This window comes from Panthera onca, chromosome D4 (assembly GCF_046562875.1).
Source record: "Panthera onca isolate mPanOnc1 chromosome D4, mPanOnc1 haplotype 2, whole genome shotgun sequence".
Lineage (NCBI taxonomy): Eukaryota > Metazoa > Chordata > Mammalia > Carnivora > Felidae > Panthera > Panthera onca.
Window position 1 is genome coordinate 55,967,304 of NC_138351.1, and position 17,114 is coordinate 55,984,417.

A 17,114-nucleotide genomic window follows, 5' to 3' on the forward strand; every position below is an offset into this window, starting at 1 on the left:
CTGGGAAAGCTCTTCTCCCTTCTTTAAAACTCAGCTCAACTGCTACTTTCCCATGGACACTTTCCCTGTTCCATCAGATTTGATATAGGAGTCTCTCCCCTGCTGACCTCTATTTTGTGGTTCCCTTAAATCCATTGACATGTCTGGTTCCCCACTAAAGTCTACGCAACATGAACCAGGTTTCATCTTTGCATCTCCATCTTCTTTGGTTGTAGATACTCCGATGTTTGGGATTACTGAATATAACAGACTCCGTTTTCCATTATGCCCCCGGACTCATTTGAAAGCGCATATACTCACTCTACAGACTGTAAACGCAAGTTTACAGACTGGTAGGGCTTAAAATTTAGGTCAATTAAAACGACTTGTTAGCCACGCTTGCTGCCCCTCTCTAGCCAACAGGGTGAATGCCAGGCCAGGAGTCCAAGGCCCTAAGTTTGCACCAAGGCATTTCCAACATTTCCCTGTGTCCAACGTGTAGGACACAGCCAGGGCCAAGGCAAATAACATGTGTACAGGAGACAGGACTTTCACAAAGAACTCCTCCCACTTGCAACTTGATGGATTACAAGGCCACGGGCTACGCGTAAAAAGGAGCAAGATCCAAGGCCTGTGAGGTTGCCCAAAACAAGCCCAAACCCCTTTGCTCGGCATTTCTTCCCCAGCGGGCTTCCAGAATCTCAAGGCTGAGGAACAAAGCCAGTTAGAGACGCCCAAAGAGGCAAAAGAGGGGCCGGCGGGGAGGAGGAAGGGAGGGCTTTGTTCTGAGAGGTTCTCGTTCCGAATTCCGCTCCCTCACGGGGCTCTGTTCCCAAGCCCTCCACGCCATCACAGGCCGCAGCCACGGCCCCGCGCATTTGGGATTCCGGAATTGGCCAGGTACTGCACCGCTCCTAAGCAATCCCCGCTCCCGCCCAAGACTTCCGCGCTCCCCGGCCCACTGGGTGGAGGAAGGAACTCCAGAAAGTTCCACGAGCGCCAGGAACCAAGGCTTGCGCCCACCCCCACAAGGCCCTTCGGCACAGCTCCTCCCAGTCCGAGCGCCCCCGCGCCGTTGCCTAGGTAACCGCGGGGCGGTGGCAGCGGCGAAAGGGGCGGGACTTCCGTCGAGTGACGCGCCAGGACTCGGCTACAAAAGACGACGGCTGCGGCGCGCCGGGCGGAACTTTCCAGAACGCTCGCTGAAAAGCGGAGGAGCGGCGGCTGCCCGAGCTGCGCCCAGCAACGCGCTCCTTCCCGCTCCCCCACACCGGCCTCGGCCCCCTCACCGGTGAGTTTCAGCTCTCGCGCTTCCACTCGTCCCAAGGCCGGCACCATTGTCGGCACGGGGAAGCCGGATGGAGCCGCGGTCGGAGGCGGTTGACTCCGCGTGGGCGGGAGGGTTGTCGGTTCCTGTATTCACGATTTTCTTTTTGGGAGGGCTGGTGTGTTGCCGCAGCAGTCCTCCGCACGCGGTGAGTGGGCTCGAGATGTTTCCTGAAGCATTTTCCACTCTATTTAGCCCGAGGTCCCCAAGGACTTGGAGCCCTCAGCTTTCCAATCGACCCCCCTTCCGTGCGCGCCCCCGCGTCCCCTCTGCTCCGGCTTGCTGGGGGTGGGCGACCATTCGCGCACGCGCGGAAGGAGCCAGGGGGCGAGGGGCTGCGGAGGGAGCGGGGCGGAGGCTGCGGTGGCTTCTCCGAGCTCCTCTTTGTTGAGGGCTGGCTGGGGTTCTCCCACCCCTTCGGTCCCAGGTGGGAGGAAGAAAACCGTAACGGTCTGCACCTAACGTAGGGGGCAACCTAACACCATGGAAACTACGCTGACTCGTGGGGGCGAGAGGTGTTCGGTAGTGAAAGTAGAGATGCTATAAGTTCTTTGATTGAGAAACACCCTTAAGGTTGCCGGGGGGAGAGCTTGCTTTGTGGTGGCTTAAAATCAGTTTCATAAACCACTCCTTTCCCTCCTCCCCCGTGTCCAAATGTTTTTTTATCTAGGGAGTGTAGGGCTTATCCGATTTACCGGAAGATAAGGATAACGTAAGAACTGAGCCTATTGGTGCTCTTTTTGATTACTGCTGTCATACTGGGAAAGAGAAACAGGAAGAATCCGGATAATAGTGGCGTTAAGTATGGAGCTTTCCTGTGGGAGAGTGGGGACCAGCTGCTACAGAGAAAGGCCTGTGAATTATTCCCTGATAATTACTAGCCGACATTTAGTAAGAATTTATCGCTGAATTACCAAAGGATTTGTTACCTTCTCTGAAGTTTAGGGAAGGTAGTGTTCTATCAGATTTGGGAAAGGGAAGATTTCTCTGCCTTAATTCTGACTTTTCCTAATTAAAATTAATAGTTGAAAGTTAAAATCGCATTTTATTTCAGGCTGTAGAAAATGGTGAAAGAAACTACTTACTATGATGTTTTGGGGGTCAAACCCAATGCCACCCAGGAAGAATTGAAAAAGGCTTACAGGAAATTGGCTTTGAAGTACCACCCTGACAAGAATCCAAATGAAGGAGAGAAGGCAAGTGATGTACTCCTACTTTTTTTTTTCTTATGTGTTCAGTCTTAAATGTAGCTGTGTAATTCTTTGCCAGGTATATACTATTTCCATTGCAGTCTGACAATGAGTATGTGTAATACAGTGATTGTTTTTGCAACACTTTTTTTCTGAAGGGAAATTTTCTTTCTCAAACAGTTTAAACAGATTTCTCAAGCTTATGAAGTGCTCTCTGATGCGAAGAAAAGGGAATTATATGACAAAGGAGGAGAACAGGCAATTAAAGAAGGTGGAGCAGGTGGTGGTTTTGGCTCCCCCATGGACATCTTTGATATGTTTTTTGGAGGAGGAGGAAGGATGCAGAGAGAGAGGAGAGGTAAGAATAACCTAGTCCACATGCAGCAAATTAAAGTAGCCCTTTGTGAAAGTAAATTGTTGAGAAATCACCTGTTTGAAATGCTTGTTTACATGTTGGTATAAAGTTGCAAACTGACAAAGTGCCACTTTGATGTAATTTTTTAAAGTGAGATGTAACCAAAAACAGCTAAGTCAATCAAGTTGTAACAAGTGCTTGTAAAGTTCTCCAATATGTATGACATTTGGAAGGTTAGCAACCCTTAGGTAAAGGAATAGAGTATAGGAACATAGTATTCAAAACCCTTTTTAGAGATATTTGACCCCTCCCCCACCCTCCAGCCCAGTTGGAGGTGGTGGCCTTGTTCAAAGTGAGTTAAAATTCAGAAATTTAAAATTTCCTCAGGGTCATATGTAGCAAGGCATCAGAGTCTGGATTAGCTTTTATTATCTCCCAGTAGCTTACAGTCTGTTTAATCTCGCTTCAATTTAAAATATTTTAAAATATGTACCCCTAACATTTAACAAAAATGTAGTTAAGGAACTTAAAACAATTTGTAATCAAAGTTAATTACTTAGGATGATTTGTCCCACAGAAAAACAGCTGGGTTTTTTTTGTTTTGTTTTGATTTTTTAATTTTTTTAAGGAATGGACTAGCAAAGTCTGACTCCCATTAAAAGGTTTTTTGGTCATGAAACTGGAGGATAAGTCACACTTCAGGAATTGTTTGCTCTCCCTTCTCTGTAGTCTCAAATCTATAAAGGTAAAGAAGGGCAGTTTTTAGCATGCCAGAATCAACTACATGGACCTGTATTTGACACAGAACCAAAGGTGGAGCTAGGAGTTAAAGGATGCAGTTAATGGTGCTTCATTGGAAACTAATAATACTCTTTAGGCATGCTCTGCAGATAAGAGTGAGGGAGGTTTTTCACTGAGGCTTAAGGCAGTACTCATTCCTGGTGGATAAAAGTCATTGTGGAAGAATCATTAGCTAGGAACTTATTAACTATTGGCAAGTGACTTCTTTGTAGCCTTTGTATCCTTTATGCAATCTCTATTTTCCGTTTCACATTTTGAGGTGAGATATGGCACTGCTTTATAGCCATTGGCCACATTTAAATAAATTTCTGTATAGTAGCCATTCTTAGGTGCTAAATAGCTACATGTGATTAGTGGCTACTGTATTAGATATCATGGATATAAAACGTTTCTATTGTTGTAGGTGTATTGAATAGGACTGTATGAGAAATACAGTCTTTACTGTTGCCCCAAAAGTAAATATGCCACGCTTCAGAAAGAAGTGGAAATTAATAGCCTTCTGTAGAGACTGAATAAATATGTCTGCTTTCCTGGCGAATTTTGTTTAGTTGGAACTCTGTGCTGAAGGATTTTTGGATGAAGAAATGGTTGGCCATGTTCAATACAATACTAAGTGAAAGGTTTAGAGTATATTAGGACAGAAATGCAGTTTGGATTAATTTATTGTGAAACCTATTTAAATAACATCGATTTCCCAAGTGATTTTGCAGTTGAGGTTTTTGATTAGCATGGTTTATAAGATGGCCACATATATGTCCTCGGGCAGATTATTCAATGTCACCCAGTTTTCCTCAACTGAAATTACATCATAGTTCGTGGATCACGTGTGATAATGTGGCCAACTTCTATGTATGTGATAGGTGCTCAACAGATGTGTCCTGTGAGACTAGTCTTTCATTATTCTTTACTATTTTTAAAGTGCAATGAACACAAACATAAGAAATGTCTTCGATTTTTAACGAGCGGTCATTCATTCTAGGTAAAAATGTTGTGCATCAGCTCTCTGTAACCTTAGAAGATTTATATAATGGTGCAACAAGAAAACTAGCTCTGCAAAAGAATGTGATTTGCGACAAATGTGAAGGTATGGTCTTTTCACACCTTTACTATAAGTGAAAATGAGACCAAAGCTCTTCTAGATAAATAAAACTGACAGTACTCTACCTAAATCTTGGAGAGTACGAGTATGAAGAAAACCTCCTGAATCCACCACCTTTTTCCACGTGTGTGTTTTATTCCATTTTTTTTTTTTTTAACGTTTGTTTATTATGGATGGGAGGGGTGCAAGGAGAAAGGGAGACAGGATCTGAAGCAGGCTCTGCTGTGACAGCACAGAGCCTGATGTGGGGCTTGAACTCATGAAACATGAGATCATGACCTGAGCTGAAGTTGGACCTTAACCAACTAAGCCACTCAGGGGCCCCTTGTATGTTTTAAATACAGTTGGGATCAATCTAATTTGTGGTGTCTTTTTTCCTCAACATTATTCAGAGTTGAACACTTCTGTTCTCTTTAAAACTCTTATGTCATTCTAATGGCTTCCCTGATTTGTAATAATGGTTTAAACAGTGTCTTCTTTTTTGGACACTTAACTGTTTAGACCAGTTTCTGGGTGAGAACATGTAATCTTAAGTTACTTGTTTGAAATAAAGGTATTTTCTAAAGAGAATACATGCTTTAAAATGTTCTCATCTCACAGATAAAGTATTTCTAAAAATTGTGCTTTGGGAGCACATGTTTAAAACAAAAATCTGGGGGCGCCTGGGTGGCTCAGTGGGTTAAGCGTCCGACTTCGGCTCAGGTCATGATCTCACGGTCTGTGAGTTCGAGCCCCACATTGGACTCTGTGCTGACAGCTCAGAGCCTGGAGCCTGCTTCAGATTCTGTGTCTCCCTCTCTCTCTGACCCTCCCCCATTCATGTTCTGTCTATATCTCAAAAATAAATAAACATTAAAAAAAATTTAAAAATCTGAAATGGTTCTTTGGAAAGACAATGAAAATGTTATCTATTAACTGAAGCTGGTGGTGGCTATATTTTGTGAAATATAAAAAGGCTGAATCGTAGATTTTTAGGACAGCATTCCATCAAACCTTGGAAACTGAATGTAGTGTTTAAGAACTTTGATTAATATTAAAACATTCATCATATCCAATACTAAATTCCAACATTTCTTTTTAAACTGTTTAGGCCGAGGTGGTAAGAAAGGAGCGGTAGAATGTTGTCCCAATTGCCGAGGTACTGGAATGCAAATAAGAATTCATCAGATAGGACCTGGAATGGTTCAGCAAATTCAATCTGTGTGCATGGAGTGCCAGGGCCATGGGGAACGGATCAGTCCTAAAGATAGATGTAAAAGCTGCAATGGAAGGAAGATAGTTCGAGAAAAGAAGATTCTAGAAGTTCATATTGACAAAGGTGAGTTCTCAGTCACTTTCTTATTTTGATAGAACACTGATATCAGCAAATGATTGAATAATGTTCTAAACTTAATTTTCTTCTATTAAATCATTAGATCTTCCACTTGTAACTGAAATAACTATTTCTTTGGGAACTGCTAGATTAAAGGATATGCCTTTTTTTTTTTCTTTTTTTGTAAAGATTTTAAGTATTCTCTACACTTACCAGTGGGGCTCAAACTTGACAACCCTAAGATTGAGTCATGGGTTCCACTGACTGAACCAGCCAGGCACTCCAGGATGTGCCTTCTTTTAAGGATGGGGGGGTTTAGGTGAAGAATTCAGGGGGTCTCCTATTTTCTTGAAATTGTTCTAAACTAATGAACATGTTTTAACTGGTAAACAAGAACTTATGAACATGTAGCAATGTCTTTCAGACATGGCTAATTTAAAATGAAACTATTACATAATGTGCATACTAATACGGAATTGTCGATATGAACCTCATTGCATATTACTACGTAAATCTGCATTAACTTAAGCCTCTGTAATGTTCTTTTGTGTGATTTATGGTACTGCCCTCCTTTCACTTTTTTTCCCTCTCTCAGTTGGTCCATGTGTAGTCAGGTTTGGATTTTTTTGCTTTGATAGAACATCCCTTTTGCTACCAACAGTGTTTTTAGGAGAGCATTAGTTGTAAGTGAAGCCATATTTGCTGCTTTTATCCATGCTTTTTACAGTAGTGGAACATCGAGCAAAACCAAGTACAGTTGAATTGCTTCACTGCTGTAACAAGACAGCAACTTGGCCTCAAGAATAAAGACAAACTGTTCGTTTTCTCCTATGTAATACTGGTATTGTGGTTTAAGTTCTTAGTTTTTTAGAGATACATCCTCACGCATTTAGGTTTTGCTTCAAAAAGGGATTGGGGGAAGGGTGTCTGAGTGGCTCAGTCAGTTAAGCATCCATTTTCCTTCAGGTCATGATCTCTTACGGTTCGAGTCGTGAGTTCAAGCCCCATTTCCCCGCATCTGGCTCTGCTGACAGCTCAGAGCCAGGAGCCTGCTTCAGATTCTGTGTCTCCCTCTCTCTCTGCCCCCTCCCCTGCTCATGTTCTGTCTCAAAAATAAGCACTGAAAAGAATTTTTTTTAAATGGAGGGGGGAACATGGGTGAAGGTACTATAATACATGAAGGATTAGTCATGAAATGATCTGCTGGATCTAGTTTGATGGATATTCATTACAGTTTTGGCTACATAATAGAGGTTTCATATCTTTCATAATATGTAAAACAGTGGCTCTTGTTTGGGTCCCCTCAGTGATTGGTTCAGGAGACAAGCTGGGTATAAGTAATGTTTATTGTTAATTATTATGGTTATGTTTGCCAGTTAACTGATTTGGTGGCAGCATGGGCTTTTTTATTTAATCCTCGAAACAGTCCTGATGAGGTAGGTGTCTGGGAAAGTTGGTATTTTGGAATGTTCTGCAACTTGCTTCCCCAGGGTAATCCAGCTAGCAGTAAATAGCAGCTCTGAGATTTGGAGCCTCACGTGGGTTTGCGTCTATGGTTGGTGTTCTCCCCTATGATCACTTTCTTCAGTAAGAAATTGGCCTGATTGAATCATGTGGGCATTCTTAGTCATTTCGGTAAATTTAGCATCCACAAAGACTTTGAGCATTTTTTTCCAGGCATACACAAACATGCACCAATTTCTTAATAAAGATTCTGACATTGGTTGGATGTTAAATAAGAGTGTAAAACTAATCTTTTGTTTTTAGGCATGAAAGATGGTCAGAAGATAACATTCCATGGTGAAGGAGACCAAGAACCTGGACTGGAACCAGGAGATATTATCATTGTTTTAGATCAGAAGGACCATGCTGTTTTTACTAGGTAAAAACTTACCAATTACTCAAACTGACAAATTGCATTTTTTTTAAATGTGCTTTTCATTACTCTAAAAACTTACTGGAAATACTGTAGAAAAGTGTAGTAGAGTTAGGTTATATGTGATACCTTTTCTAAAAGGCTGTTAGCCATTGTTTCAGTAGGCTACAAACAAAAAAAGATCAGATTTTGGTTTTTGGGTAAATTTAGGTAAATCGTTACCTAAAGGATATGCTTTTTTTAAAGAAGTGTTTTGTATGAATATAAATAGTCTTTGTGTAAGCAGTTAATTTGAAATGACCTAAACCTTTTGCCCCTTTTAGTCCAGAGTTTGTGATAAGTTGAGTTGCTTTTAATTGTAAATAAATGTATAGAAACTTCTCTGTAGAAAACTAAATTAGTATATAAATTGAGGTCTGTTGCTGTGAAATGATACTGTTTATGATCTTACAGTTAAGAACAAGGATTTGTTAACCCATGTGTTAAATATATAGCTATTGCTAATTTAAAGCTTTAGACGAGAGTAGGGATCCTGTAAATCTGTTGGGAATGACATCTGAAGGAACTGGTTTTGAGTTAGTGAAAAAGAACATTCCTATAAGTGTCTTAAATAATGGGAAATGCTATCAAAGTCAGGATTTTGATAGGGTCATTTGAGGTGAATCTACTAGTTTTGTTTTTGTTTGTTTAATGCTTGCTTTTGAGAGAGAGGGGGAAACAATCCTAAGCAGGGTCTGTGCTGTCCCCACAGAGCCCGATGTGGGGCTCGAACTCAGGAACTGTTGACCTGAGCTGAAATCAAGAGTCAGATGCTTAACCAACGGAGCCACCCAGGCACCCCTGAATCTACAAATTTTATTTGGAGAGTACTCTGTGGATAAGTTATTTTACTAATATGAACTGGAAAAGAAAGTCTAAGCCCAAGGAGGAAGTGGGCTATACAAAATACAAAAGGTATTTCATAATATGCAAAGCACTATATTAGTAATTCATGTAGGTCAGTAAAAAATTCTTTTATCATTTGGAATTGGTCATCCCCATTATTTAATTTCACAGAACCTAAATCCAGGACCCAGTTGGGAGTCTGTTCTGCCTCACACTATGTCCTTTCCTTCTTAATATCAGCACTTTTTTTTTTTTTAGCTGCAGTTGTGGGAAAATTTTTTCCCCCTTGTTAAGAAACCAGATTTAAAATTAGGTAATGGGGATGGTAAGTAGTAGAGGCTACCTAGAATGAGTGGAAAGATTCTAAAGTCTTATCCAGGAAATGGTTGGCAGGGTTCATGTATTTGCTGTTTCTAGATCACAGCTGTTTTGAGAATTGGGAGAGAGGACTTTTTTGTGAAAGATACCCTTGCTTGCTGTTAAGAAAACGGATTTGCCTGTTGTGGTACTTCTAATCACTGGTGATTTGAGAGAATTGAGTGTATGTCATATTTATGTTGATAACAGGCGAGGAGAGGATCTTTTCATGTGTATGGACATACAGCTGGTTGAAGCACTGTGCGGCTTTCAAAAGCCAATATCTACTCTAGACAACAGAACCATTGTCATTACCTCTCATCCAGGTATGATAACTTAGATGAGCTTGTCTGTTACAGTATTTTCGCGGTCTGCTGCTAGCTAGTATATAGGCACTGAGAAAACTAGTATAATTACTTGTTCAATTAAGTCTCTCCCGTGAGCTGAGCTGAAATTGTATGGTAATTGGGTTTCTTAAGGAAGCCCCTAAAAACTGAAAGGTAATTGGATTGCTTCACATATATTTATTCCTGTCAGTGAGGTAGGACATTCCTCTTTATTTTCCCCACCTCATAAAAATGTGACTGTATTTAATAAAACTTGGCTTCTATGTTTTTAGGTCAGATTGTCAAGCATGGAGATATCAAGTGTGTGCTGAATGAAGGCATGCCAATTTATCGTAGACCATACGAAAAGGGTCGCCTAATCATCGAATTTAAGGTAAGCTATAAAGTAGCCTGGGAATACTTGACAATGATTAGCTTATTAAAATATAACAATTACATTTCTGGATGGTAAAGCACATTATAGTCTCTTGTTCGGGAAGAAATGAGCTAACACAAGGCTATAATTAGGATCTTATATTTAGTTCAGCAGAAGTACTTAGCTATTGTGAGTTTTTGGCAAAATACTACAGTACTTGGTTAATAGGATGGTTCATAAAGCAACCCCCAACCATTTTTTTTTCAATCTTAAATTGGCCCTTGACCAACAAATACAGCTTTTATTAAAAACATTTTTGGGGTTGCCTGGGTGGCTTGGTCGGTTAAGTGTCCGACTTCAGCTCAGGTCATGATGTCGCGGTTCATTGGTTGAGCCCCATATTGGGCTCTGCTGACAGCTCAGCCTGAAGCCTGCTTCGGATTCTGTCTCCCTGTCTCTCTGCCCCTCCCCTACTCATGCTCTGTCTCAAAAGTATACTTTTTAAGAAATTTAAAAAACATTTTTGGGAAAAGGACTGCTTTTGTGAAGATGAATAGCTTTGTTTAAATTCTGTTACAAGGAATTAGTATGTTTTAGTGTGGGTTCTTACATTGGCTGAATAGAACCATAATCATCACAGTGCAGTTTTACTCCGATGAGGGTTTGTTTTTTTTTTTTTTAATGCCTTAAATTCTAGTTAAGGCTATACTAGCTAGATGTTTTTGTGCCTTTTAGAACATGTGTTCTAACTTGGGATTGGCAGATTCACCAAAAGATAATGTTCTCAAGTGTTTTTCTGGGGAAAATGGGTCAATGGTAATATGTCTAAGGAGCTACTTGGTTAAGTAAATCAAATGGAACTTACAGTGGAGATTTCTTTTTATAGGTAAACTTCCCTGAGAATGGCTTTCTCTCTCCTGATAAACTGTCTTTGCTGGAAAAGCTCCTACCTGAGAGGAAGGAAGTAGAAGAGACTGATGAAATGGACCAGGTAGAACTGGTGGACTTTGATCCAAATCAGGAAAGAAGGCGCCATTACAATGGAGAAGCATATGAGGATGATGAACATCACCCTAGGGGAGGTGTTCAGTGTCAGACCTCTTAATGGGGCCAGTGAAGAACACTGCTGGCATTTTATATGCAGTAGTGAACGAATGAAGGACTATAATCATAGCTCACTACTTGCTATTATTGTTTTTGTTTTAATATTCAACTATAGTAGTGTTTTAAAAGTTAAATGAAGAATAAAAAATATAAAAGCTCTGACTTTGCCCTGTATGTATGATGAATTCAGTGTGCAAGATAAGTTTAATACTTGTAAAAACTACTTTTAAAAAATCTCCCCTAGCATTTGTTAGAGGCCCGACCTTGTAATTGATTTCAGCTCTATGTACATGAACTAGTTTAGACTGAAAATGCTAGGTAAATGTATTGACTTCAGTGTATGACCCTTAATTGTTAAGCTATGAAGTTAAAACTTGTTTAATTGGCAATCAGAAAAAGAATTTGTAGACAAGTGTTGGTCTGTAGTTCTATTAAGTGGGATTCATTGTGATGCTTCTGCATTTATTCTGTTGCCTCAACTGTTACTTAAAGATGGCATGCTGTGTAATTTGGCCTGTGGTATCAGTGGTGGAAAGGATACCTTTCTAAAGAAGGGGTTTATCATAATCTGCTGTTTGAGGACTTGCACTTGTAGAATTGCATTCCCTTCTGCTGTGCCATCTTTTTTTTTTTAATATATATATATTTAACATATATATATATATATATATACACACACACCAGTCCTGGTTACACTTTTTTTCCTTCTCTTTGGACCATGATAAGCTTCAGAGTAGTGACTTCAGGAGCAGGGTAACTTAGAGTGAAGAGATATTTACACAGAAAAGTAAATTTGCATGTATGAGCTAGGAAGGTGTTTTAGGTATGTTACAGGCTTACTTTAAACAATTTAACTTACGCTCCGAAGTAACTGTAATTTAATGTTGGTAGTATAGCAAATTATGATGAATAGCTTTAATTGTATGTTTAAAAGTCATGTTCACAAGCTTAAATCTGGATATCAGAATTAAGCAATTCTTGAAATGTATGAATGTCTCCTTAATATACTGATTACAAATCATTTCCAGTGTGTCACTACAGGCTTTTTTTTCCCCTAGATTAAAAGCATTGGCTTTTCACTAATTAAGATAGGTAATTTGTCATTTAACTAGTTAAATGGGTAATTGAAAATGGTACTTAACTATAGTTGAATGTTAAACAAGGGTGGGGAGTGAAAGTGGGTGAGGGGTAAGTAATGAGCCAAAAGGGTTTTTAAAAACTTTGCAAACACTAGTGTGAAAATGTGAAAGTTTTTACCCATTTATCCTGATTGTGCTGCATCTCCTGTAATCAGTAAGGTTAAACATTTCTCCAGAAGTGGCCCACATCGAAGTTTCTCTCATAGAGCACATTTGAGTTAAAAAGGAGAAACTAAAACATAGTTTTCACACTTCCAGTGTTTGTCATAGTGAAATAATTAATAACCTGTTATTTTTAGATTGTCATTTTTAGTACCATACAGCTACCCTTCTGTTTGGGTATGATGCCAGGTACGCAGGAAAACACAACAAAGTATGACCAGAAATCTTAAATTTCTCCAAAGAACCCTGAGTTGTAATACATATAACATCTTAAAAAATTGAAATCCTCATGTTTAACATCAGTCATTGAGGGCAACTATAAATTACAACCACAGTGAAATACTACTTCACACCTACTAATCCAAAATGAAAATAGGTGAAAACGTGGAGAAATTGGGACCCAGTACCTCACTGGTAGGAATGTAAAATGGTGCATCTCTTATAGAAAAGTTGAGCAGTTTCTCAAAAAGCCTACAGTTAGTAATTGACTCCTTGGCTAAGTGAGATACTTGTTGCCAGTGTTGTTTGTAAAATTCACAGTAGCCAAAGGGGGAGCAAACCCATACCCAACTAATGGACAAAATGTGATGGTACGTGTGTGAGAGGACAAATTATTGTATGTGTATGTGTACTTAAATGACCTATCAAGGCAAATTCATAGACCAGTTACCAAGGGCTAGGGGGAAGAGGAATGAATGGTTAATGCTTAATTGGTTGTGATAAAGTTTTAGATAAACAGTGATGGTTCTACAAGGTTGTGAATGTTACTAATGTAATGCTACTGAATTATACAGTATAAAAATAAAAGAAAAATAGAAATCTGAAAAGGAAATAGTTAACCAGGAAAGGCAGAAACAGTTTGTAGTCTAAAAGCTGCCCCTGAGAACTTGGACCAAGGTCATCTCTTACAACTCTGACCAAGTCTGCTACAGGAATGCATGTGCATCCACACAAGTGGAGTTCCTGGCCCTAGCACTAATGCTTGCTCTGATGCCTTCCCCATCCACTCATACTTGTAGGGAATAAGAATGTCCCATGAGGGTGCTAATGGAACATGGTGGCAGATCTTCCTGTATGTGAAATTAGCATCAGGTCTTTTTCTGCATATGGTACTGCTTCTCAACCTTGGCTACACTTAGTTACCTGGGAAACTTAAAAACATGTGAGCCCCACCCCCACCCCACGCCAGGATTTTAACATCATGGAGCTGGGTGTAGTAACTTAAGCACCAAGATGTTTATCAACAGCTAAAGTTCAACACTACCAACATAGGGACATAGTCCTATTAACCATCTAGGGTAATGCATTGGTAAGAGAAAGTCCAATAATGGCAGCCTTTGACACTGCAGTTAGAAGTTTGAGGCTCAGACCAGGGAGCTTCCCAGCTTAGATGTACACTTCATCACAATATCTTTTTTGAAATAATATAGGAAAAATGTGTAGGTTGTAAAAATACAGTGAATGAAACCTAACAAGCTACAGCAAAATAAAGATGCTCTTTCAAGGGCTTCTTAAGTCCTGAACAGTTATCACTTAACTGGATTATATCTACAACCTTGTGAGGCAGAACAAGAATCAAAACATCCGTTTTAGGAGTGGAGAAACTGCCCTCTAGTGTTCTGGATCTCAAAACAGCAAGGTTGATGAGCCCCAGTGCCACGACTGCAGATTCCATAGGTCAGGGACAGGACCTGAAATTTACCTTTGATTTATTTACTGGATGACAGAACCACTGCTCTGGCCCAAGTAAGTTACCGGTAAAAACTGCAGTCCCAGTTGTCAGTCAGTGCTCTTTTACTCATCTCACTTCCTGTGGCTGGGTTAGGTAAATAAATAAATTGTAATGGATTGTGGAGACACAATTCACGCATTCTTTGCCTGTTCCCAGACCTAAAGAGAAGCAGCTAACAGCCAGATTCAAAGAATAAAGAAATTGAGCTTTGGAATTGCACCTGGCTTTCAGTGTGTGCTCCATGAACAAGGTATGGGAACCTCTGGAAGTCCCTTTCTTCATGTGTATTATGGAAACCATAATAGGCTGTACTTCATAAGAGTAATTCAGAGAATTAAACAAGGCTGCTTACATAGGAAGGAAGGGCTCTTAGTACAAGTTGAAAAGCAACTGAAGAAGATAATTGTACCTGAGATTTAAAGAAAGGTTGCCTTGAAATCCCATTCTCAGATTTCAATGTATCCAGAGTCACAAATTTATTTTTTTATTTTGAGAGAAGCCAATGGGGAAAGGGCAGAGAGAGCCAAACAGGCTCTGTGCTGATAGCCCAGTTGCTGACGGGCTCAAACCCACGAAACTCATGACCTGAGTGGAAATCAAGGGTTGGACACTTAACTGAGCCACCCAGGTGCCCCCAGAAATACAAATTTAACAACTGAATGGGGAATAGGGCAAATATCCTTACCCTACTGAAGGAAACTTTACTGCCGTGTATTTTAAGTTGTAAGTGCTGGAGACAAATACCAGTTGTATCTGTAGGCTGCAGCAGAGTACCTACTTTCCTAGCTACCTGATGGAACATGTTTTCGGAAGAATGCGGGTGTCCACCTCTGCCCCCACCCTGCCACACAGTTTGGATATGTTCCAGGACCCCCAGTGGAGGTCTGAAACCTAGAAGAGTCCTGAGCGCTATGCACTGTTTCTCCCTATACATACATACGTACCTATAATGCTTATAAATTTAGCACAGTAAGATTAATAGCAAAAACAAAATAGAACAATTATAAGAACATACTGTAATAAAAGGTGAATGTGGTCTCAAAATAGTACTGTACTCACCGTTGTGATGATGTGAGATGAAATGCCCACATGAGATGAAGAGAGGTGAATGATTAAAGCATTATGACATGCTGTTAGGCTCCATTTGATTTTCTGATGCTAAGTCAGGAGGAGGATCATCTGCTTTCGGGCCGCAGTTGCCTGCATGTAACTGAAACCAGATGAGGGACTGCCGTATGCCATTGGTTACTGCCATCAAACTCCCATTTGCTTATCCTCTCCCGTTGATACTGGTTAAGAGGCCAACAAACATGATCTCTGCCATCTCTTTGTAAAGTGAAAAAGCAGTCCAGTGGTACCATCAGACAGACACCTCCAGCCTCTGACAGTTGGCTCCAGCCAGTGCACAGTACCCACAGCTCATCAGAGACTCCCTAGCCCAAGGATGCAGGCCAGCCAGGTTCCAGCACTGCTCTGCTTTACCCAGACCTGGAACAAGGGCACAGAGACCCCACTGTGTGCCTAGAGGGTCTAAGGCCCTCAAGCAGCTCACAGAGAGCTGGACAGTGGTACGGGCTGGCATGGGAGTCCAGAAGCCAGGGTGGCCCTTCTCTCACCTCAGCCTCAGTCCCTGGGGCCCCTCCCATAAGAAAAGCTATGTGCAGAATAAGTGCAAATACCTTTTAGGTTTGTACAAAAGGAAGTTACAGACAGTTGCACAAGGGTTTCCTGGGAAAGGTGGAAGACTTAATTTTTTTTTACTTTTGTTATGTTAATTCATTTAAGAAAAAAGTTACATTTAATGACTCTCAATCCAGGCCTCTCTTCACCTGGTCTCCCAAGACACTGCATGCATTGCAAGAATCCCACACTGCAGTGCCTGGAAGTCTCCTTCAGCTAACTTTGACCACCAAACCCCTTTACCCACAGCTCCTGCTGGTCCTTTTATGGTCAACTTCAGGAAGCCTTTCCTAACTCAGTGGGGCTTATTATCAGGTGCCCTTCTCCTATCCCACCATTCCAATTACACCTTTTAGCTGGCATTTCTTCCCTGTTCTGACAGGAACTGGTCTTACTAAGCCATCTTCAGCACTAGGTACAAGAACAGATGTCTGATAAAATTCCAAGAAGGAATAAGTGAACATGTGCTGACCAACTAGATTCTTGTTCTTCGTGAGCACAAAGTTACTGTTAAAAAAACAAAATTCAACTGAGTAAATTTTGAGATCCAATTGACTTACTTCAGCAGTTAATGAATCCAGCAGCATCCCATCTAACAGGAGTTCTGAAGAACTGCACAGAACAAAAGGCTTTTATACACAGAAGGGGGTGGGGAAAGGAGATCTCTAACAAGAGTGGATTGTTTCAGGCAAGGTTACCTTCCTATGGGGGCCAGAGGGGGTCTATCAGGTAGATTACCTCATAAATACTGAATTCCAGATTCACTGGTTAATGATTACAGTCCTGGGACAGGCCGAAACTGCAGTTTGGGTAGGTATTAAATCTTGGCCAGTGTGGAGCTTAGCACAAGGCCAGCACAAGGGACTCCACTTTAGGCCTGTTGTTTCTCATTCTTAACAGTACTGCTCAACCATTCACAAGGTCATGGGCTAAATATAAAATCCCAATTTCTTGAAGATATTTCTAAAGGATTCTTAGCACAAGCTGTTTCCTCTTTCCACCTTAAACTTCTTACATGAAAACTTTTCACTGGGCTGTGAAACTACATTCACTTGAATTCATGGATTTATGGCTAATGTTTAACTCAAAATGGCACACACTGTCAAAAAGCTGCAGGTTTAATGGCAAAAGGAAAAAAAAGTTTTGGGAATATGACTGAGGAAGAGGGATTTCTTAGTGCTGCCAAGGATTAATTCAGCCAATATTGAGCATTACTGTGCCAGGCAAAAGATCAGGCTATATTTCACTCAAAGGCAAATTAGAACACTATAAAACTTTGTTTTTTTAAGTTTGTTTATTTTGAGAAAGAGAGCGAGCAGGGGAGGGGCAGAGAGGGAGAGAATCCCAAGCAGGCTCTGCACTGCCAACCCAGAGCCTGATGTGGGGCTCGCACTCACAAACCGCAAGATCATGA

At 40.8% G+C, this 17,114-nt stretch overlaps 2 protein-coding genes across 2 annotated transcripts in view; one reads left to right on the forward strand and one right to left on the reverse strand.

Moving 5' to 3' along the window:
• APTX (aprataxin) overlaps nucleotides 1–1,375 on the reverse strand; it is a 67,538-nt gene extending 66,163 nt beyond the window's left edge. The window contains exon 1 of the mRNA XM_078436743.2: nucleotides 1,269–1,375. The gene's annotated coding sequence lies outside the window, so the exon portion shown is untranslated. The remainder of the gene's footprint in view (nucleotides 1–1,268) is intronic.
• Nucleotides 1,158–12,008, forward strand: DNAJA1 (DnaJ heat shock protein family (Hsp40) member A1). The gene is made up of 9 exons (XM_060609516.3): nucleotides 1,158–1,270; nucleotides 2,361–2,502; nucleotides 2,677–2,854; nucleotides 4,632–4,736; nucleotides 5,842–6,069; nucleotides 7,831–7,945; nucleotides 9,392–9,507; nucleotides 9,801–9,901; nucleotides 10,770–12,008. Exons 2-9 carry the CDS (start codon nucleotides 2,371–2,373, stop codon nucleotides 10,986–10,988), a joined length of 1,194 nt encoding a protein of 397 aa, XP_060465499.1. The 5' UTR covers nucleotides 1,158–1,270; nucleotides 2,361–2,370; the 3' UTR covers nucleotides 10,989–12,008.
• The last annotated feature ends 5,106 nt before the right edge of the window (nucleotides 12,009–17,114 follow it).